This window comes from Lepidochelys olivacea, assembly GCF_965140295.1.
Source record: "Lepidochelys olivacea isolate rLepOli2 genome assembly, chromosome: 8".
Taxonomy (NCBI): Eukaryota; Metazoa; Chordata; order Testudines; family Cheloniidae; genus Lepidochelys; species Lepidochelys olivacea.
The window spans coordinates 13,980,405-14,004,306 of record NC_140418.1 but is presented as its reverse complement, the minus strand read 5'-3'; the positions used below and the strand labels follow the sequence as shown (position 1 = coordinate 14,004,306).

Genomic DNA, 23,902 nt, shown 5'->3' with positions numbered 1-23,902 from the left:
TGGTGAGGCTTTTTACCAAACCTTGTCCAGGAAGTGGGGTGCAAGGTTTTGGGAAGTATTTTGGGGGGAAGGATGCGTCCAAACAGCTCTTCCCCAGTAACCAGTATTAGTTTGGTGGTGGTAGCGGCCAGTCCAAGGATAACGGGTGTAATATTTTGTACCTTGGGGAAGTTTTGACCTAAGCTGGTAAAGATAAGCTGAGGAGGTTTTTCATGCAGGTCCCCACATCTGTACCCTAGAGTTCAGAGTGGGGGAGGAACCTTGACACCCCTGTAGACAACCTCTAAGTTGGAGCAGCTCAGAGCACATTTAATTTAAACCTGTCTACAGGCCCCAGCAACTTTATGCTACCATAGTGGTATAACTGAGCTGGAGCAGGGACCAAAATCTGTCCCTATGGGTCTAATACAGCACTCACTTCAAATTTAACACATTCAGCCTTCCCCATGCTAAATGTTCTTTTATGCCGATTGGATAGCAAATGAAGCTGTTTCTGTTGTAAACCCACCAAAGGTTGGCTTGTTTGTACAACCACATCACTGTTTACATGGCTAATGTTAAAATAATAAAAAGAAAAAAGTAATGTAAATCTAAGTTATTTAGAACTATCTGAACCAGGATCTACTCCTGCACTCATTGAAGCCAATGGCAAAGGGCCCCAAGACTTCAGTGGGAGGCGGATCAGGTCTTCAGAGGTTTCTCTAGAGATCAGACATATAGCACTGCTAAAAGTTCCTTTTTAAACCCACCACTGTTTTCTTTAAGTGCCCTTATTTCTTTGTTCTTTTCAATTTGAATTTCCAGTACCACCTTTCCAATATTTACAGCTCGTCAGAAAAGAAACCCAGAAGTCTGTCTTTGAGTTATAAAACCTTATTACCGCTGTTACAATATGTCCACATAGAGTGCTCAAAGGTGAGGATCAGAGTGTCGATTTATAAGGTGATATATTAAAAGGGTCAAATGAAGGGAAAATATTAATCTGAGAGTTATTGATATTTAAAAAATACTTATTTAACAGAATGATGCCCTTTCTTAGAATTATAGAATCATAGAATATTAGGGTTGGAAGAGACCTCAGGAGGTCATCTAGTCCAACTCCCTGCTCAAAGCAGGACCAATCCTCAACTAAATCATCCCAGCCAGGGCTTTGTCAAGCCTGACCTTAAAAACCTCTAAGGAAGGAGATTCCACCACCTCCCTAGGTAAACCATTCCAGTGCTTCACCACCCTCCTAGTGAAAAAGTTTTTCCTAACATCCAAACTAAACCTCCCCCATTGCAACTTGAGACCATTACTCTTCGTTCTGTCATCTGGTACCACTGAGAACAGCCTAGATCCATCCTCTTTGGAACCCCCTTTCAGGTAGTTGAAAGCAGCTATCAAATCCCCCCCCCCCCATTCTTGTCTTCTGCAGACTAAACAATCCCAGTTCCCTCAGCCACTCTTCATAAGTCATGTGCTGCAGCCTCCTAATAATTTTTGTTCCCCTCCGCTGGGCGCTTTCCAATTTTTCCACATCCTTCTTGTAGTGTGGGGCATAAAACTGGACACAGTACTCCAGATGAGGCCTCATCAATGTCAAATAGAGGGGAATGATCACATCCTTTGATCTACTTGCAGTGCCCCTACTTATACAGCCCAAAATGCCATTAGCCTTCTTGGCAACAAGGGCACACTGTTGACTCATATCCAGCTTCTCATCCACTGTAACCCCTAGGTCTTCTTCTGCAGAACTGCTGCCTCACCAGTCGGTCCCTAGTCTGTAGCAGTACAGGGGATTCTTCTGTCCCAAATGCAGGACTCTGCACTTGTCCTTGTTGAACCTCATCAGATTTCTTTTGGCCCAATCCTCTAATATGGTAAATAAACAATCTTCAATATGGTAAATAAACAAATGACAAATGAAACATTTCTGGCCATATTTCAGTACCTGTATTTGAAGATATTTTATAGTTCAATGAGATTATACAAGCGATGCCTTATTGTGCAATAGCATGACATAAATACTAAAAAAACTTAATTCAAGGCCTTAAAGGCATGTGATATCTCGCTATTACACTTGTCATGTTGTGTATCATTGCATTTGATCCAATACTAAAAGTTCACTGCCACTAGGACAAAATTTTCCTTTACCAGTTTTCTTTGAATTCAGATAATCCTGGATTTAAAAAAATCCCAGTGTTTGTAGAACATTCCAAATGGACAAATAGGGAGCCCAAGTAGTCTTTATTTGTAATGGAACTTACACAGAATGTTCAGTAGAGGTGTAAACTTCTCCACATCACTATCCCCACATGCTGCCACTGTATCTCAATTCTGACTTGGGAAGCCATTGCATGAAAAGCTTATATGCATGTGAATAAGGTAACCATAGTCAAAGGCTCTGTGCCACATTAATAATCCCCATGTCAGAATCATAATATGCATTGTTTTTATTTTTAAAATCAGCCTTAGAAGCATAGGGATTGCCATAATGGATCAGACCTGAAGTGAAGACCAATTGCATATCTACCCTGCAGAAGAGGTTACTCACTTTGTGCAGGAACTGCGGTTCTTAGAGATGTGTCCCCCTCTTGGTGCCCCTTGATCAGAGATTTTCAGTTAGCAATGTCTGTTGGGCCCATGCATGTGTCCTATGCCTCCTTGTGCCAGATATCGAGGCTATATGAACTGCCCTCAGTTCCTTATCCATCCAAACATTCCCTAAGGAACAGTCTGAAGCAGAGGGCAAGGAGGGAAGGTAGTGGAGCACCCATGGATACACATCTCAAAAAACTGCAGTTAATGTATGAAGTGAATAACCTGTATTTCTTCTTCCAGTAGTATCTCTATGGGTGCTCCACTTCAGGTGACTTCTGAGCAGCAACCCCCGGTGGAGAAGGGAACTTCGAAATAGAGTCCAGAACTGAAGATAGTACTGCAGAACCAAGTGCTGCATCAGATCTGACTGCATGGATCAGGACATAATGTTTCAAAAACATAAGGACTAAAGCCCATGTAGTGGCCCAACATTTTTCAGATACTGGCACAGTCTGTAGTAATGCCGTAAATGTTGCCTCAATTTGGTTGCAGACCAGAGAGTCCCCAGACTCTTAATAAACCTACCTGATACCAGATGAGCAAATATGGAGGATCTTTCTACTAGAAGATGGAAGCCTGATATTGCAGCCAGAAGGACCTTAACTGCACTAGTTGATAACCCTAATTTCTTTAGATTCAACAAATAATCCAGGTTGACTGAAAGGGGCAGCAAATCAGGCAGAAGGCAGCAACACCATCTATTTCATTTCTGCAGGTGCAGGTTGACCTCTTTCAACTGTTCAGTAATACCTGTTACATTTCCGTAGAGAAGGAGGATTCTAACCCCATGAGCCATGCCCTGAGGCGGAGAACCAATAGCTTGGGAAGAAGCACATGACCTGCATCCTCTGACAGGAGATGAGGCATGGTTGCGAGTTTGAATGACGGTTGGACACACAGGTAAAGCAGGTAAAGGTACCAAGCTTGTCTTAGCCAGGTCAGCACTATTAGAATATTTCTGGCTCTGTCCTGCCTGATATTGTTTATCACCTTTAATATCAGCAACACTGGCGGAAACACACAGACCAGACAGTTCTTCCAAGATAGAAGAAAGGCATCTCCCAAGGACTGGTGGCCCAGACCCTCTCTTGAGCAGAAAAGAGTACACTGCCTTTTCCTGGAGGTGGTGAAGCGATATACCTGTGGAAGTCCTCATTTTAGGAACATGTTGGGGAGAACTTGGGTGTCTAGCTCCAATTTGTAGACCTGCGAGAGGTGTCTGCTGAGGACATTCGTTGTGGTGCTCTGAATACCTCAGAGATAGACCACTGAGATTCGGATCTGATGAGCAATGTACCAGTTCCATAGCTTCATGACTTCAGGGCACAGAGAGGGAAATCTTCCTGCTCCCTGTTTGTTGATACAGAATGTGCAGAATACGTTGTCCGTCATGACCCAGATTGATTTATCCCTTATGAGGGGTAGGAAATGAAGGCAAGCCTTGACAGCCCTGATCGCCAACAGATTGATGTGGATACTGGTTTCTTGAGTTGTTCATCTGCCTTGATTTGTGCAGGTACTGAGGTGGGCTTTGCATCCCAATAGCGATGCATCTGTCGTTAAAGTCACTGATGGGGCTGACTGACAGAAAGGAATGCCTGCACAGATGTTGAGTTGGTTCTTCCATCAGTCTAACGAGTTCATCATTTGTAGAGGAACTGTCACCTCTCTGTCCAAGATGTCTCTGACTGGACAGTAAATTGTTCTAAACCACCCATTTCCTCAGCCCTCAGCTGGGGAGACCTAGTTGCTTTGTGGCCCAGTTCTGATTTGGTAGCATTTTACATCCACTTGGCACAGCTGGAAATGACTACCCAAGGTGTTGGATATTGGCAAGCCAGGCCCGAGACACTCTGTGATTCCAAGGATAAACTTCCTTCACCTTTTGCATGGCCACAAATCCCCGCCTTGCACATCCTCAACTGGACACTTTGAAAATGTAACATTTTCCTCGTACTGTATATTCTCTTCACAAGATCTAGGGAGCACAAGCTGACAGATGACTTGGATACTTTATTACAAAAAATCAAAACAAAAACTTACATAACTTGTAAAAATCCTCTCAGTGGGTTTGATATGTCTTCGGATCTCACATTCGTTTGGCTGAATGATTGTGATCCCATCATTGGAAAAGACATAAAACATATTTCCCACACTTAGGCCTTTAAGAAAAAAAAAACAAAGCTAAATAAGCAGAATTTAAAACAACAACAACAAAACCACATTTCTAGACTTTTATTTTTGGAAGAACAACAAAAAAATCACTTTCCAGAAAAACTGGTAATTTGGATGCAGTTGGTGCATTCACAAAAATCAAACTTCATGTCATAACAAGGGCTTCAAGGTGTGAGGAAGGAGATACAGACACATTCAAAAACACATTGCTTTGGTGGCGGCAGTGACAAAGTTAGGGAAATATCCTGAGGTCTTCCATGATTATATCTGTGTCAGAATTTGAATGTGTGTGACATTCTAGCCTTGCCAAATCATGACTTTTTTTCTCTTTCCATTTACACTGGAAATAGTTTGCTAACTGTTATGCAACCAAGAAGGAACTGTCAGCTAAAAACACACACACACAAAAAAAAACCCCTCAAAGTCACACAGTTACAATTAATTTGACCTTTTGCAATTTGCAAATTGTAAAGATGAATAAAAGCATTGCTTGATTATTTCATGAAATACATTTTAAAAAAATCCATCCTGTATTCTAAAACCACCTGCGTGAACCAAAAATAGCCACCAAAACAAATACATTTTTGAAATTTTGCAAACTGTAATTCACAAATGTGGAATATTTCAGCATTGCAATAGCACTCATCTATCAAAACTGGGGCATTCCAGGAGCTTTTGAAAAACTGGCTCCTTCTCAGTGGATTTCTGGTGTAAGGTTACAGTTTCATATTTCTGTTTAGCAGAAATGCCCTACAACACTGATAGTTTCTTCTTCAGCTACATGCAAATGCAGTAAATAATATCTTAGAAAATGGATTAGGGAATCTTTTCAAACACTATACTCAGAAAGATCCCAACACTCTTTAAATTTTTATACCACCCGCTAAATAAATTCTTCCAATGGCCTTTGTTATCTCAGATAATGTTGATAGTGTACTTATCTGCCAAACTTCCATGGCACTGGTGATATAGAATTTTGTCTTTAATAAAATTTGCTCCATAGAAAATAAGGTCCTGATCCTGCAAACACTTAGAAACATGAGCAACTCCACACTACTGGGACTAGGTTCTCCTTAGATTAGCATCTATAAATCCTATAGGACTACTCACATCTAAAGCATTACTCCACATGCGTTAAGTGCTTCCAGGATTGGCGCCTGAATCATCATAGGAGATTTTTACAGCAAGAACTACGTATGATTGGGACTAACACAGTTTTAGCAAATTTCATAAAATATTTGCTGTATTTATTTAAATGAAATTTCAGCATGGGAGGGTGTTCCTTAAATCTAAACTATCTTGGTGTGAAATATCTGGCTTCAGAGTACAACTGCATGTAGAGAGACTTTTTAGCTTTTGATAGGTTTGTTGCTGCACTGAGAATCTGATGCTTTAAGATTAGCCTCTGAACCATACCACAGAAATACCCCAGTTAAGGCATCAAGCGGATACGGAAGCTGTGATCCTTGAAGGTGATGCCACAGTGAGGGACCATGCATTCTGAAAAAAGCATAAATGTTGAATTTCTACTCAGGCTCTACCTAAGGATTAAGTAGCTTGGTAGGTGCTAAGGGCTAATTTTCCAGAAGTACATTACCAGGCCATTTTGCCCAGCCATTATAGCCAAAAATCTACCCTCACTGCATGCACATAGCTCCCACTTATTTGAATGGGAACTGAGTGTATGTATTGGAGAGCAGAATTTGGCCCTTTGTGCAATGAGTGAACGAATTTTCATATGTAAAATAAAAGTTTCATTTTAAAAAGTGAAAACAGTCATGCAATAAATTATGACAATTGTGATAGATACATGTTATTATCTGCATGCACATTATTAGTGTTATTTTATTCAATGATTTGGTTAAGAATATGAATGCGAATTTCAGCTTTTAGTAGTCCTTAATAGCAAAAACACTGCTTGATAATGCCTTCAGTTCTGTGCAGATTTGGAGTTACTCTTCCAATTTACTTTAGTTACCTTGCAATGTTTTAACATCATGATCCTGAATCTACTTCCACTAAAGTCAGTGTGAGTTCTATGTCTAACTTCAATGGAAGCAGGACCAGGCACTATTTAAAACATTAAGATGTTTGTTGAAGATAACACTCTTTTCGAGGTTTACAGGATATTAAATTAAAATGCCCTTATGGTTAGTAATTTTCAATCCATCTTTTGAACACAAAAGTTACTTTTCACTAGTTAACCCTTGGAGTTCGACTGTCATATCAAAAACGTGCACCTCAGTCCTGACTGGTTTACACACAGGAATGGTCCAATCGGTGTCAATAGGGCAATCCATGTAATGGTTTTCCTCATTCTAATCCAAATTGATTGAAGCATTTAAATAGCTAAAACTGGTAATACAAGGCTTTCGTCTATAATACTGATGATTATTTGTGTGCTCTCCCTGTCCTCCCTTGCCCCAGACATAATGAAAAGTATTCCAGCTTTGAAAATAGTGTGACGATTAATTCTATATCTGAGCCACCCACTCTTCCATCCACTATTTTCACTGTACAAGATATATGCACATAAAAGCATTAATTATTGCATATATTTTCAATTCTATGTGAAACTGGCTGAGAATGCTGTGTGCACTCATTATATAACTGGGTTATAGTTGTGTACATGAAAACTTTTGAAAATATAGCCCTCTTTCAATGATCAACTGTAATTATTTTAACTCTGATTTAAAGCAAAAAGCTTGCTTCATGCAGCACAACATACAGTCATTAACTCACATCATTAGTTTACTGCAATATCTAATTTATTGTAATATGACAACATGAGAATTTGATCACCTTAATGCAGCGGTTCTCAGCTTGTTCAGGGAAAGCCCCTGGAGCGCTGGGCCGGTTTGTTTACCTGCCGCGTCCGCAGGTCCGGCCGATTGCGGCTCCCACTGGCTGTGGTTCGCTCTGCCCGGCCAATGGGGGCTGCGGGAAGGGCGGCCAGGACGTCCCTTGGCTCACGCCGCTTTCTGCAGTCCCCATTAGCCTGGAGAGGTGAACCGCAGCCAGTGGGAGCTGCAATGGGCCGAACCTGAGGACGCGGCAGGTAAACAAACCGGCCTGGTGCGCCAGGGGCTTTCCCTGAACAAGCAGTGGACCACAGTTGAGAACCACTGCCTTAATGGACTCAGCTGTACCCATCCTTTTGGTTAATAATATTTATTAAATCACCAGCTTTAATTTTAACAGCGAGGAAAAATAAGTTAAATTAAATGTAAAAAAAAAAACCCAAAAAGCCCTCTCTCTCATCCAGCCTTTTCTCTTTGCCAAGTTTTATCTCACTAAATTAGCTCCTTTCTCTACAATGAATTTGCAGATCGAATATTTTACAACTTAATTTCTAATATGGAGGGAAAGATTTATATAATCGTATTCTAAACACACAGTTATTTCAGGAACATTGATAGTAAATCTGCTATCACAAGCACTGTTTCTCCCTCTAAAATTCAGAATTTAATTTAGAAATGTGCAGGTTTGATTCTGATCAGTTTACAGTAACTACACTGTATTTAGTAGAACTATTATTCAACTTTACGTATTCCTTTAATTCCTTTATTCCTATACTTTTCTGTCTGCTTATTCTATGTAAAGTTATCTCACCCCCTCCCCTCGAGGATCTTTAAGGTAGAACATGGGATACACAGTATATAAACAACCATGCACCATTACATAGGTGACGCTTGACTGATTTAATTCAACAGCAATTTCAGATCTGAGCAAACTATACACTCGAATAGAGCAAACCTAAATGCCCACAGTGCAATTTACATGAAGCTCAGCAGTGGAGAAACAATCTCCATCATTGTGTATTACACAGTAGCTGGTGCTGAGTTGGGAATAGGGAACAACTGTCTCAGGATAATCTGCTCAAGTTAGTGATCCTGCCACTTCTAATGACCCAAAACCTAATGCTTTTACACATATGCCATCAGCACTACTGGAGAGAATGGGACAGTGGATACTCTCTGGGTGTTCATATGCAAGATGAAGAACTAGAGGTCACTGAAAACTGTCACTCTCCTTATGCCTCTAAAATCCTGAGGGCAAAGCCAAAGCAAAACAAAAAGCCCTAAGCCAAGTGAAGCAGTAAGATCCTCTCTTTGCATATGTAGAGGACCGGGTGTGAAGTGGTCCTCATACTCTCAGCTGGTAGGATGGAAATATATGCTTTGCCTGATGGCAGAAGGAAAGGATGCTTGTGCCAGATACATTAAGGAAATTGCTCAAGTACAATGTATTCACTGGTGAAGTCTCGATCCATAATGCTAGTAGCCTAGTATGATCTAGGCTTCCTTGTGTGGAAGCTACACAAATTAAGCCTGCACCCAATGCAATGCCAGCTTATGACTGAACTTTAAAAAAAAAACCCACCATTCACATCTTTTTAGCAGGTGTTTTATAGTCCAGGGGCCAATTTTTCCAGTGCACATATGCAAGATCCATGCAAGATCCAAAAAGTGCACAGAGCCAAATGTCCACATTTGTGCATGCAGTTGCCATAACTACGTATGCAAGTGGATAAACTGTAAAATATCCAGTTGGGGCACAACTGTTTAGATACTTTTGCATATTCATTTACTGCCATAGCATATGCAAATCAGTATGTAGATATATTAATACCCATTTTTGCACATAACTACAGTACTACACACAAGATCAAATCAAATATTGGCCACAAGTGTCTCCTAAAGGAGTTTGAGTCCATTAGCTACTTAGGATGCTTTTTTCCTCTAATTTAGCCTTCAAGTTACAGAAATTTTGACCTTGTGCAGGACACACTATAAATCTGATCAGATTAGAGTTCTTAATTGCCAATTAAAACAAGAAGAAATGAGGCATCCTGTGCCCCGCATATCTTTAAAGGATTGGAGGGAGCAATAACTATGGTTTCACCCAACACATATGAACACAAGCAGTGGGTGTGTGTGGTTTACATAAACAGTTGTACATACTGTACTAGTAAAGAACAGGCCTAGAACAACATGAACCACATGTTTAAAAATGGAACATACTGAATTTATATCTTACATTTGTTCATTTGCAATAAATTGAGATCATAGTTGTTCTGGAAATTCTGTTAAGCTATTGATATTTGCTAAGAATCTGACATTAAATTGCATTAGTGATTGTTTCTGCCAAATCAAGAATTTCAAATGTATCATGATCACCTATTATTTTATAGGGAAAAAAATCAAAGGGATTATGTCCAGGATTTAGATCACGAAAGTGACATATATTATATGAAGCTTAATCAGACAACCGTGAGAGCCGATAAAGTTAGTGGCAAGTCAGTGGAGAATGGCCCATTATGGAATTATTGAAGCAGACAAGCACATTATCACTACAACAAAACAACTTTACTGCAGTACCTTCCTCTCGCCACAGTATGTTTGCAACTGCAGCATCAGAAAATTGGGAAAGCCAGAAAATAATCAAGAAAAGAAAAAAAAACATACAATGTCAAAATTTTCATTGTAGCAGTTAACTGAATTAATACTCTGATTTTAAGTGAACTCTTTAATTTGTGAAAACTTCATAGCATTCATCCAGGCAAAGTATTTAATTTGAATAAAACATCAGGAAAAATAGACATTTCCAAAGTCAAACTTCTCCTTGTGGGAGAGTCCTGCAGTCCTTGCACTGGTAAAATTCCCATTACAATGAATGTGAGTTTTGCCTGCACCAAGACTGTAGGATCAAGCCTTGATGTACAAAATGTTCTCCTGAATGTAATTGTAGGTATGGTACAGACAGTGATTTCCTGTACATTTTCATTAAGCAATTATAACATCTTTCTGAAGCCTAGAAGAGATAGTTATACCAACAAAATGCTTCCCCTGGAAATGTTATGCAACAACAGTTAGGATTCAAACAACATCCTTAGGTATATTAATTGAATTTCAGTTTGTAATATTTCAAATTATTTCTCACCAGGATATAATTTCCCTTGCCCAAAGGTTCAAGTGAAAGTGACTGATATTTGCAAGAATACACAATTCTACTAAATGAACCAAGTATTGCCATGAGTGTGTGTATCTATTGTTAACATCTAATTCAGAATGTGGTGTATTTTTGGGAGGTGACCTAAGCAGCCCACACCTGTACAATCTGCAGAACCTTTAGAAGCGTCATTTGCAGAAGCACTCTGGAGAATTACCCCAAAGTGGCAACCAATCAGCTCTTCCGATATTGCAATTTCATGTTGGGTAGTGCTAATATAACACTGCTGCACTCTAACTGAAGATAGTGGCTAAGATTTGGATGGCAAAATATTTGTCTTTGTTATGGAAAATAATCTTAATATTTTAAAACCCATTTTGCTTCTTTTCAATGTGATACAGGAACATGAAAAAATTCAAGCAATCTGAACTGATGACATCCCTTAAAGTTAAAACAGTTTCACAGATCACTATTCTAGGCATCCAATATTTGTCTATTTTGAGTATTAATTGTCTTGAAAAAGGAAAAGTCTGTACAAACAGAACAATGAAATTTCATTTTTAAAATCAGGCAATCGTTAGAAGAAATCTCTGGGTTGTAGTCTTTTACAGCCAAAAATATTAGCAATGTGTTACTTTAGTAAAGCTATCTATGCTTATATCTCAACACAACCCTAACACACAAAAGACCCTCAACGATGTGATACAGTAAGTCGTCTATCATACCTCATGTGATATCTTCTCAAAATAGAGCCTGATTCTGTAATCACTATGTGGGCAGAATTCACCCTAGCTTCAATGGGAGTTCCACAGATTGTGTGGACTGATTCCAGGACCAAGTTGTAATTGCAAATATGTGATGCTTATTTTAGTGGACTAAAGAACACAAGGCAGATTACATTCAGGTTAGGCCTCTTCGTGTAAATCCTTACTAAGGCAACATTTCCATTGAATGTGTTCAGGTACACAATGATTAAAACTAAAGAGGGGAAATGGTAACTTCAGATAAACCACATAGCATTAGAACAAAAATAAACAGTGGGTTCCTAAAAAGATAAAGGAAAAATTAAGCTTACGAGTCTTCCTGGCTGAATCTTCGATGAAGAGAGACGATATGTCCTCATCCACTCCCACTTCATTTTTAGCAATGCATGTATAGGCACCGGTGTCTTCATATCGAACACTACTGATATGAAGTTCACTTCCATTTGCTGCAACGAAGACATCCATAAACTGTTCCTCACTGTGATAACACAGCTGTTCAAATGCCCTAGCTTCCTAAAGAGGCTTGTCATTACAGGCTTGCAAAATGACAAGTTTTTACCTGTGAATATTTTCCATGTTTAAACTGAGATTTTGAAGAGTTTGTGGATTGCTAGAAGATGGAAGTGTTTTCTTTTCCTAGTGTCAAATACAGACTTACCACAAAGAAATAAAGTGAAATTCCACACCCAAACAGAATGCAACATCTCACTTATTTGCCTCGAGTAAAACTTTGTAAAATTCCCCCTTTTTTTTGGTGCACAAAATAATACAAATACTACACATTTTTTTCATCAAACCAATGAAAAGCTGATTTTTCACCATTTTAGCAGAGGGTGTGAATGTTTTCTACACAATCCCACCTATTGTGTAGTTCTCCTATAAAGCACTATCATTTAAAATACCCTTTTAACCGTGTGTTAGGTGAGGTCTCGTTTCGTTATATTTCTATTGCAAGTACAATTTACACATGATCCTGCTCGCTGTTAGCTTTTAAAAATGGGGGTCTAAAATTAGCAATGAGAAATAATTTCATTTGCAGATGTTAATCTGAAAAGGGAGATACATGAGTCTGAGCCTGATTCTCAATAGACTTGCATCTTGTGTAGTCATTTACACCTGTACAAAGTGAATGTAATATATTGCCTTTCTGATTGTCCCTGATTTAAACCATGAGCGAAGCAGTGGAGAATCAGGTACACTGTGTTTTAATAGAATGCTGTTATTGTTTATACCAAGCAACATTGTACTTTATGGAAAAGTCACTGGAGAAAGAGATAGAAAAAAAGAACAGAGGTCATGGAACATAATTTTCATACTTTTGTGACAGCAAAAGAAAAAGAACATCTATTTTTAGGTACAACATAAACCATTTAATTCCTTTTTTTTTTTAACAGTACATAAGTTAGCCAGAATTCTGTCCTTACCTAGGAGTGTTAGTTGTTTGGATAATTTTGGCATGATATCAATGCCATTTTTTAGCCAGGTAATTCTGGGATTAGGAATGCCTTCTGCGTGACATTTGAGACTTGCGGATACGCCAGGTTCCTGTGCCTGAGTTTCGGGATATACACGAATCACTGGTGGCACTGTGGAAATAAGGAATTGGTGATTTTAAACTAACCTGTCAATTGTCATTTCTCTTTGTGCTTTGTAATCCACTGACTTTGATCTCTGTTGTAGAAAAAGCCTGATCCAAAGGATTGTGAAATAAACAACATTCTCTTTTCCATTGTAAACTAGAGTTAAGGTTGCAGTGTAGAAAAATCATTACTGTATTCTGTTGACTGAATCAAAACAAAAATGCTCCAAAATTAACTTCAAGAGGTTATCCTTGAATCTGATTTTGTAGTCAAATCACCTTTGATTTTTTTGTTCACTAAGGCCTTAAACCAACTCCGACTGAAGTTATTGGAAAGACTCCCATCAGCTTCAATGAGAGTCGCATTGGGACCTAAGGGGATTACTCATGTGCTTAAAGTTAAGTATGTGCTGAAATGCTTTGCTGGCTCAGGGCCTAACGATCTTGCTCTCTAACAAACTGGAAACATTGCCCTGAAATTGGTGGGAGCAGAATTGGATTCTCTGCCTGCACTTATTCAACAAAAGGCACACAACTATTCAATATTTTTAATTATTAAGAATGAATTAAAATAAAATTGCTTAAATATTTACTACATAAGATTCTGAGCAAGTAGGCTATTTATAAATTATTGATTAAGTTGGAAGGTATCAAAAAATTGACAGGCTCTTGCAGGAAGCATTTGTGTACTGATTGGAAGAACTACTAATTATATTACAATTTCAAACAAGTTAATTGATTTTGAGTCATGTTGCGATCATTGCTCAATTCAACAAACCTTAGTATTACCCATTAACCATTCCTTCACTATCTACTCTGGTATGTTTAAATATTTTAAAATAATTTCATAAGTGTTTTTAAGTTTTTAATTATTTAGTTTTTCAGATAGGAAATTTTGGGAGTCAATGAAGTAACAGTTTAAAGACTCGCAATTCTGTAGGATGCATAGGCCCCAGGATGATAAAAGTACCTTCATCTAACAGCTGGTATAGAAGGAAACACCACCAAATGAACCTTATCTACGGCTTGTTAGGGTGCTTGATATCTGTCTTGGGGCAGTTCTAGTAATTAAGTTCAACAACACGCTCCTTAAAGCTTCTTTTTGATGAGCATAACTAGTGAGAGAAGATTCCATTCTCTTTCCCTTGCCTACTAGGTACCTAAAATGGGTATTGAGTTATCACCCCTGAGTAATCTTTTCAATGGAGTCAGACATGAAAGCAAGGCTTCAAGTCTGATTTTATGGATTTGAAAAAGACTGTTCAAGTGACTAGAGGCAATGAAGAAAAAAAGCCACTCCAGAATTTACAACAAAGGAATGTTTTTAGAGTCTACCTATGCATTGGGTATTTAGATTCATTTTATTTCCTATTCATAAAGGAGCACAGTGCACCATTAGTGCCCTGTCATCCATGGCAATAAGTAACACAAACCACAAGTACTTTTAACCAGACTGACAAGCTTAGTTTCTGACCCTGCCATGTCTACTAATCATAGTCTGTCTAGAGGTATAAAATGGTTTAGATTTCATATTTCAAGAGAGCTGTGTGTAGAGGCTACTATAAAAAGCAAGCTTAGTTTTAGTCAATTAACATTAGAAGGATGCAGTTCCTAAACAAATGGATTTATTGGCATTTGACTTAATCCTCCTCCTATTAAAATCAATGGCAAAGCTCCCATTGACTTCCGTGGGTGTAGGATCAAGCCATAGGATAGGAAAGATACATATTTTCTAATATAAATTATCCTGGGTTTTTTCAGCCCATTTCCTGCTCAAACGGCCTTTTAACTTTTGACTGCTCAAAGGACACTGTTGTGATAGGGATCTCCAAGCATGTCTGATGATTTCAGATTTTATTTTGGCATGGCAATTGCTGGATTTCTTTTGTTTAATGCAAAGCCTTAGGGTTAGATAAAGGCACACTACTTAACAAAGCTGAGACTTACTGGTCTCATCAGTAGGCTGCAAGCCAGAAACTCCTGAGCAGCAACCCCAGTCTTGATATCAATTCCCCATGTAGCTTTCAACAAACCCATTAAAGTTCTCTGATTCAGTGTTCCCACCTGTGAAATACATAATCACCTCACTGAACTTTTATGAAGACCTGGAGTGCAGTGTTTGTTTCATGGAGACACACAAAGGGTAACATTTTCGAAAGAGCCAAAGTGATTTAGGAGCTTAAATCCCATTTTCAAAAGCATCTAAGAAGCCTAAGTCCCATGACAGTCAATGAGGTTTGTTTTGATTCCTAAGGGCTAGATTTGCTAAGGTATTTAGCCTCCATGCAGATAGTTGCCTTGCCGGACTTTCAAAAGCACCTAAGCAAGTTAGACACCTGTCAACTGGCACACAAGCATTTTGAAAAGCCCACTAGGCACCAATCTTCTTTGTCAGGTGCCTAAATGCCTTTGAAAATCTGCCCTTTAGAAGCCTGAGTTTCACTGAGAGTTAACGGGATTTAAGCTCTTAAGTACCTCACTTCTGAAAACAAGACTTTCGCTCCCAAGTCAGTTAAGTGTTGCAATGCTGAGAAAAGAAACACTGAGATACCTTTAAAAATCTGGGCCTAATTCACTTTTGAAAATGGGACTTAAACTCCTAAGTCACTGAGGTGCATGTGAAAATCTTACCCTAAATCTAGTGGTGCTGTCTCAAGCAATCATTCTTTAACACATTCATAGCACTTTCTGAATATTACCTAGTTACCACTCACAAAAGCTGTGTAGATTGATTAGGTGTCATTGTACTCTATTGTACTACATCATTCGGGGATTTATCCAATTCCCATTTAAGTTAATGACAAAACTCTCACTGACTTCAAGGGTGCATGTTTAAGCCCTCTATGAACAGGGTACTAATGAACAAAGCAGAGGTTACTTGGATCTTCCTATTTCTTCACGTTGCTTACTTGGATTAAAGGCATTCACGTACTTTATTAGCAACCAGAGACTAGAACAAATTTACACTGCCAAATGTAGCCACTAGGTATCCTAGGCACTGAATCAATGTACTACACTAAAACTGGCTTAATTTGAAATTATGGCCTGCTGCACATCTTTCTCAGAATGGTTAATAAGGGAATCACATTACTCTCTCACCTTCAAAATAGAGAGCATCTACTCCTGCTTTTTCCCCACACTTTGCTTCCTCTGGCCCCATTTTAACATTTATTGCCTTTCTCGTTTCTCATCCTAATTCATTATACAGGCAAGTCATTATGTGCAACTGGTTTATGATAACCGGTAAACTACAGACTGCACTTCTATTGTCCTTGCTACAAATTAGTACTGTCCAGGTAAGCACATTTGTTCTTAAACTGGCAAAGATATCAGCGTAAGACTTTGGAATATATGGACTATAGTTTGCCATTTCCCTTTGTGAATATATATCTCCAAAATGATACTATGTCTACAGCAAAAGGCAACATAAAAATGCCATTATATTAAACAAAGTTGTAAAGGAACAGGACTCATGCAATAGAGAGATTCGCTAAATAGACTTGTCTGCAAAGGGCCTGATTCTGCCATCCTTACTCATGCCGTCTTACGTTGTGAGTAGACCCATTCATTTCTGTAGAAGAGCTCACAGTAATAAGGTGCAAGTCGCTATGAATAAGGATGACCAAATCAAGCCCCAAAGCAATACATTGCTGCTACAGTATATATGTGCTTTAGTGATTATTTTAATGAATGGATTAATCATTCCTCATATGTTTTAATTCTTTCAGTTCGCAAATGAAAAGGCTCTGCAGCCCTCTCTCTTTTCAGTTAAATGCCACACAACAAAACATTGCATTGTTCAAAACATGTCTCCACTGCTGGCAAATTCTCCTAGAGGATCCTCATAATTGAGCTGAAGAGCCAACTACCTATGGAAACTGTATTCAAGGAACACATTATTGTGAGTTATGCTGATGTTTTTCAGAGCATAGAAACAAAGGAAAATTATTCTCTACACCCAGCGGTCTCTTGATTTGCAAACTATCAGTTTTTGTAGCTGATTACAATTTTACAAGTGTCTTTATCCTCAGCAAAATCTTTTTGTTAGAAATGATAAACTGCTTTTTCTCCCACTAAACTCAACATATGCAGTACAGAATTTTCATGTGATTTCAGGAAATGGAAAAGAAAAAACATTTCCAAGTACTCTTCCTATCAAAGATCTATTTGCAAGGACAATGTGGATGGATTGGTTTTAATTTTAGATCCTTCAGCATGTTCATTTCTTCATAAGACATTAGGAGCAAGCTAGTGTATGTATATTTGCTCTCTGCTTTTGCCACTGCTATACAAATCATGAGATACAGACACATCAGATCACACGTTACATGTGCCACATAGCCACTACATATGGTGTTGAGATTTTTGTGGCAGGTGCCTTTATGCTTGTGGCATAAAGGATGTTAGCTGACATAGTTTATCCAAGCCCGTATATCCTTCCTTGTACTAGCTTTCTTATGCATACACATCAAAACTAGCATCAGACTTTATTTACATTTCACTGTTAATAAACTCTTTGACCATGTCATTGGTGGTATTTCTAAGTGTGCCTTAGGTAAAATGTGATCACGATTCATCACTGAATTTGGTCTGCTGGTTGGATCATTAGCTTCCCTGGTCTGGGCTAGGTACCAATGGGGAGTGTGATGTGAATGCTGATCAGTTCCCCCCAAGCCATATTAATACTGCATATGTGGAAATGCTAACCATATACCACCCTTGATGTTTCCTATGAGAGGGGACTCACAGTCTAAACTGGAAGTCAGGAAATGTGGGTTTCATTCCCGGCTCTGCCACTGACTTTCTGCTTGACCCTGGATAAGTCATTCAAATTGTCTGTGCCCTGTTTCTGCCTACGTAAAATGGGGACAATGCTTACTACGTCATAGGTCTGAGTCTTCATTCATTAATGCCTGTGAAGTGCTCTGAGATCCTTGGGAATCATTTACAGAACTGCAAAGTTATGAAACCATTAGCCTGCACCCAGGGGCTGATGTTAAGAAAAATGCAGCTAAACATTGCACTGAGGTCCCCAAGCCTCGGATTACAAAAACAAGAAGACAAAGGCCCACATCCACCATGATCCTCAAAAGCCCTGTAGGGTGCCACCTAACCCTGGAGTTGACTACATTTCTGCTGTTAAAGTTCTTGAGGTGCTTAGGGTTTCTGCCTCTGGGTATATGCACTGCTGCCTTTGTTCTGGAGCGTGAGGCCTAAGCCCCAGCAGATCCTCAAAGTAGGTATACTAGATGTTGCCCTGCCTATCTCACCTGTGGGGCCTCACCCAATAGGCGTTCTCAGAGCATGCCTAACTTCAGACAAAATGTGCTGGTGGGGGGTGCGGGTGATAGAGTAGGACTCTCTTATAGCCTTTAACCCAATGGTTAAGGCACTCATCCAGGACATGGAACTATGGGATATTCCGAGGTGGAACTATGGGATATTCAACTCCTGTTGAAGCTGCTCCATTAATAAATAAACATGCACTGAGCCAGAGAGAGACTGAGACTGACTCATTAGTCCTGTGGCTAGGGCACTCACTGGGGAGGTAGGAAACCCAAACTGAAATCCTTTCTCCTCATCAGGCAGAGGGGGGAATTGAATTGGGGTGCCAGCATCCCAGGTGAGTGGCCTTACCTTTGGAATAAAGGTTATAAGGGAGCCCCCCCCTCCGCTACCCCTTCGCCCCCTCAACCAGCTAGTTTGTATGGAGTTAAGTATTGTCTCTGCTATTCTTACAAGACACAGCTTAGGCACCAGACTTCAGGAGAGGTCCACGGCTCTGGATCTCAAGAGAAAATAGGCACTTCCCTCCAGCTCAAACTTAGGTACCTAATTTCTTAGGCATGGGGATCAGGTTTAGGAGGACACATCCCTCTCCTCAGCATTTGCTATTGGCTGTGTTAGGTTGCTCCCCATCTGAAGTGCTGGCTTTGGTGGATCCCATTCTTAGACAATTCTCTTTCCCCATGCCTCATCCAGGGTTCATGGAGTCCACTGGGTGGCTAAGCATTTAAAAGCTTGATGCTGCAATGCTGAGCATTACAGCCCCTAAGTCCCTTTGTGGATTTGTGTCAAGAACAATAACGTCTTTGAAGCATGGTTGGGTCAAAAGCAACAACAAAAGAGCCTAACAGCATGCTACAAAGCCATAGAACCATTAATATATCTTACAGCTGAAGCTTCCTGTAATGGAAGTATATGTGTGGTGTGTCATTAGAGGCAAAACAAAATTATCTGACCTAATGAAGTAGAAAACCAATCAAATAATTGAAAGAGAGGCCTGAGGAAACATGTTTTTCTTTCTTTTGCTCATATATATTTGGATAGAAAGGGAAACATTGTGTTACAATTAGCAGTAATGTGAAACTAAACCTATGTTTATTCTAAGATTCAAATGAGATTCTGGAAAGGATCTTTGTCTTCAGACAGTGACATTCTCTCTGGAATGCAGCCATCTTCACTGTGACAAAAAGGGAACTAGTGTGAACAGTTTATTAACGTGGTTGGGTGAAATGAAACGTTTCCAGAGGTGGATTTGCAATAAATGAGATTATCCTGTAATACATTTAACTAACAGAGATCGGCCCGAAACTAAACCCTGCATTTGAACAACATTTAACTTTGGGAGATGTTTGGATCTGGATTAGGATCTGAACTTCATGATTCATGCCTATCTTTAACCTAATCAATGTGGCATCACATGGCAATGTTACATTCCTAAAAGAGACAAAGGAGATTCCTGAAGTTAATCAGAAGATTGGTGTTTCTGGTTGGATGGAGTATACACTGGGGCCAAAGGCATTTCCTTGTATAAAATTAAGTGGAGAAAAAGAACAGAGGAAACATGTTTTGAAAACTGGAACTGCGCATGCTTATTGGGTATAGTTGTAACTATGCATTTAGAACTGTTGCATATATGTGCCAGGATGTGACAGGGGATGTGTTAAATCAACACATCATTAAATAGGAAAGCAATGACTGACTGAGTGCAAAGGAAAGAAATAATACAAAACCGGCCTGGCATGTTAATCGTGGAATGATTTAGAGTAGCAGAGCAGAACATAAGTTTGTTCCTTTCTTTGTTGCTTGCTGATATTGCCAAATGAGATCTGAAAGAGGACATGAAGGCCTGCAAATATACTAAGTACCACATGTGCCCTTGAAGAAACAACTTCATCCCCCCCTGCTTCCATCCTGCTAACAGTATTACCGGCTGCTGATTTAGGCAGGTGCTCAAGAGATTGCCGCCTTTCTTTTCATTAGGATCCTTCAGAACCTTCTGCTTTTTCACAAAAGTGTGTTGCTTTATCAATAATCCTAATCCAGACAAACGAAGACCAACCACATAGCACTATTACATTACATTTGATTATTCAGACCCCATCAACCTAGAGCGTAAATTTGAGGATATTGTTTTTCCACTTAATTTAGCTTCAGCCAAAATACTATTTAGGATGTATCAATAATAGTCTTCGAAAATACCTTAAAAATGGTCATTAAACCTGGAAGGATGAGGAACGTTGTTTCTTTGTCTACTTACAGTTAAATGCATCTTCACTGCTTTAATAAACCAGATGTGTTGAAAAGCATTCAGTTGCAACAGACTGAGGCCAAATACACTGCAATGTTTCGATGCCCCTTTCTATCATGGTTTTCTCAAAAAGAATACACTTCATATTTCTGAGGTATTACCTCCTTGGGTATTACCATCTGTAGGGATTTGGGTTTTGTAACAGGAAAAATGTCAGTGGTTCAAATATTCCCTTCGGGCTGCATTGTGGTCATGAATAGAGTCAGTTGCAAATATACCAGCTAAATATTTTTCTCATTCTGAATTTGCTGATTTGTCAAAAATCAAAAAGTTCCATGGGGACAGTTTAATTTCAATTAAGTTCTTATGGAACCCAGGCTGGGTTATGGCAGAAACCAGCCTGCCAGGCAGGTTTTCCTTCTAGCTTGTCTGCCTGAATCTTCAGCAGCCTATGATTCCTTGGAAGCCCACACTTTCAGGCTCTGAGGGTTCCTGGGTCCCATGAGGGACTGACCCAGCATCAAGGTTCCATTGCCTTTCATGGAGAAATTCCAGGATTTGGGGTTATTTTCCCAAACTGGGACAAAACCAAATTTCAGAATATCAGAATCCTCTGTGGAATGGAATTATCTTTCTCTGCCCATCTCTAGTATGCTAGAGTTGCAGTAGAAGGGTGCAGGGAGCTACCATGAAGAGTTTAAATCAGTGGTGTTCAAACTTTTTTTCTGGTGACCCAGCTGAAGAAAATTGTTGATGCCCATGACCCACTGGATGAGGATGGGGATGAGGGATTTGGGGTGTGAGAGGGGCTCTGGGCTGGGGCTGGGGGTTTGGGTGCGGGAGTGGGGGTCAGGGCTCTGAACTGGGGCTGCAGCTCTGGGGTGAGGTTGGGGATAAGGAGTTTTGGGTGTAGGAGGGGGCTCCGGGTTTGGGGGTGCTCAGGGCTGGGGCAGGGGATTGGGGCCTTACCTCCAGTGGCTCCCAGTCAACGGTGCAGCAGGGCTGCAGAGGCAGGCTTCCCACCTGTACTGGCACCATGGACTGCAACAGCCAGCAGCAGGTCCGGCTCCTAGGTGGAGGTGTGCAAGCGGCTCCGTACAGCTTTCGCCCGCAGGCACCGCCCCCCAGTTCCCATTGGCTGGGAACCAAGCAATGGGAGGGTGGAGCTGGTGCTCGGGGCGGGGGCAGCACGTGGAGCTATTGAAGTCCTCAAATCATGAGGTTTAAACCACTGGTTTAAATAGGTACATATAAGACATCACTGACATATCTGACTGCTTCTAACATTCCCCCTCTGCCTATGGGCATGAGGGGTACAGCGGGTTTACCTGGTGGAGCTTCATGGCTCCAAAGGTGTGCAATCATTTGGGTTGTGAGCGCAATCAAGATTCAAGCCTCCTACCTACGTGTTTCACTGCAAGCAGCAGCAGGTGCAGGGCAGTGGGAATCACATGCTACCCTCTTCTGAAGCATTGCTGTTGCTGAGTGCAGTACCCTGGCACTCCTAAGCCATTCTGCCTGCAAGTACCCATGTAGGCAGAATGACTCATGGGATCTCAACTCAGCAGCTACAGTTCTGCTCCTTTCCTCTTCTCTGCTTCCCTGGGGAATTTCCAGAATTTCTCCCTAACTGTTAAGTAAAAAGACAAGAAATTCCTGAGATGTACTGTGTCTTGGGACCCCCACAATGTCTTCTTTTGATGAAGCAGCATATTTCTGTCATCAGTTTTTGTTCCATTGCCCCAACATCAGATGCTGCAACAAGTAATCACTCAAGTATAAAAGCAGAGTTTTAATGATGTGGGAGAGTAGCCAAGCACATTAAGAACTACAACAAAGCAGCTTTGCAAAGCTCAAGAGCTCACATGGGAATACGGGACACTGTGTAAGACAAAGATTTCTACAGACTAGAGTATTACTAGGTCAAACTTGTGGTTCTCTTTGACATGAGTGCATATGACTTTAATATTAGTATTTGGGGAGGGCACTTTACAACATTACAAGGCAAACGAAGATGAAAGTTGTAATGTGAAGCCCTCCTTTCGATAAGAAAAACTTCAGAGCTAATCTGCAAAACTCTCCCCCACCCAGCACGTTCATCCACAAATACCACACATCCCTCCCAACAAGTTACATCTGAGAGACAAGCTTGAGTATGCCTCTCATTAGAGCCACTGACTGAAAAATCCCACTTCCTTTAATCTTTGCATTTAGGTTTTAGTTTCAAAAGCCTTTGGGCCTTGAATTCTAAGTAATGACAAAGTCTACATTGTTGCCTGCCAACTAAACTCCATTCAAAGCTCATAATACGTCATATAATGTACAAAAGATTACGTTGTTAGTCTGCTTTTTTCCCACCTGCCAGTCATCTCACAAGTAACATTTTGAGAAAGGAAACCTATTCTCACTCATTCTAGTTATCTTTATTCTAAGACATTGCAAGTTACCAAACCAAAAGATGAGAAATTATTGTCCATAAACATTAGGATAGATTCCAGTCAAACGACCTGCAAGCTTCTTCCATTTGGCCTGCCCCTGTGTGTTGTATGATCTTGCAACAGAATGAACTGTCATTTGCAGGGGAAGGGGAGGAAGAAAAAAAAAGCACCTGAGTCCAGTTAAACAATCTTTCAGAGACGGCTGGGCCTACATAAACCAAACCAGCTCATTCTGAGAAGATGAAAGGAAGATGAGGCAACCTTCTGGAAGAATGAAGCAGTTACCCAGGGAAAAAACAGCTCCAGAAAAAGGCAGGTGAAGATACAAACAATGCTGGGAAAAATATAGACAAAGTGGTTGAGGTAATATCTTTTACTGGACCAACTTCTGTTGGTGAGAGGAACATGCTTTTAAGCTACACAGAGCTCTTCTTCAGGTTTGGAAAAGGAACTTAGGGTGTCACAGCTAAATACAAGGTGGAACAGATAATTTAGTATAAGAAGTTAGCACATATTCTAAGGGACCATTCAAGGTGAAGTGGCCTTTAACATCCTTGGAGTCATAGGACAAAAAAGAGGGTTAGTGGATTACAGATTGTTGTAATAAGCCATAAATCCACAGTCTTTATTAAGACCATGATTTTTAGTGTCTAGCAAACTTATGAATTTGAGCTCTCAGCTCATCTTCTGAAAGTGTTGTGCAGGTTTCCTTGGAGCATGGGGACTAATAGGGCAGATATAGAGTGATTGCTTTGTGAAAAGTGTTCACCCACAGGTGATAGGCTATTTTTGTCTTATTATTTTCCTGTGTGAGTTCATTTGAGAGCATAGTGGTTGTCTGGTTTCACCCACATAGTTATTATTGGGGCATTTAGTG

The 23,902-nt window shown here is 40.0% G+C and overlaps 1 protein-coding gene across 1 annotated transcript in view; it reads right to left on the bottom strand.

Annotated features, from left to right (window-relative positions):
* The window catches only part of FSTL4 (follistatin like 4), a 490,942-nt gene that overhangs the window by 24,520 nt on the left and 442,520 nt on the right, over positions 1 to 23,902 (bottom strand). The window contains exons 10-13 of the mRNA XM_084635901.1: positions 12,899 to 13,060; positions 11,786 to 11,920; positions 10,140 to 10,166; positions 4,627 to 4,745 (exon numbers count right to left, since the gene is read on the bottom strand). Coding sequence (XP_084492027.1) covers positions 4,627 to 4,745; positions 10,140 to 10,166; positions 11,786 to 11,920; positions 12,899 to 13,060 — 443 coding nt within the window. The remainder of the gene's footprint in view (positions 1 to 4,626; positions 4,746 to 10,139; positions 10,167 to 11,785; positions 11,921 to 12,898; positions 13,061 to 23,902) is intronic.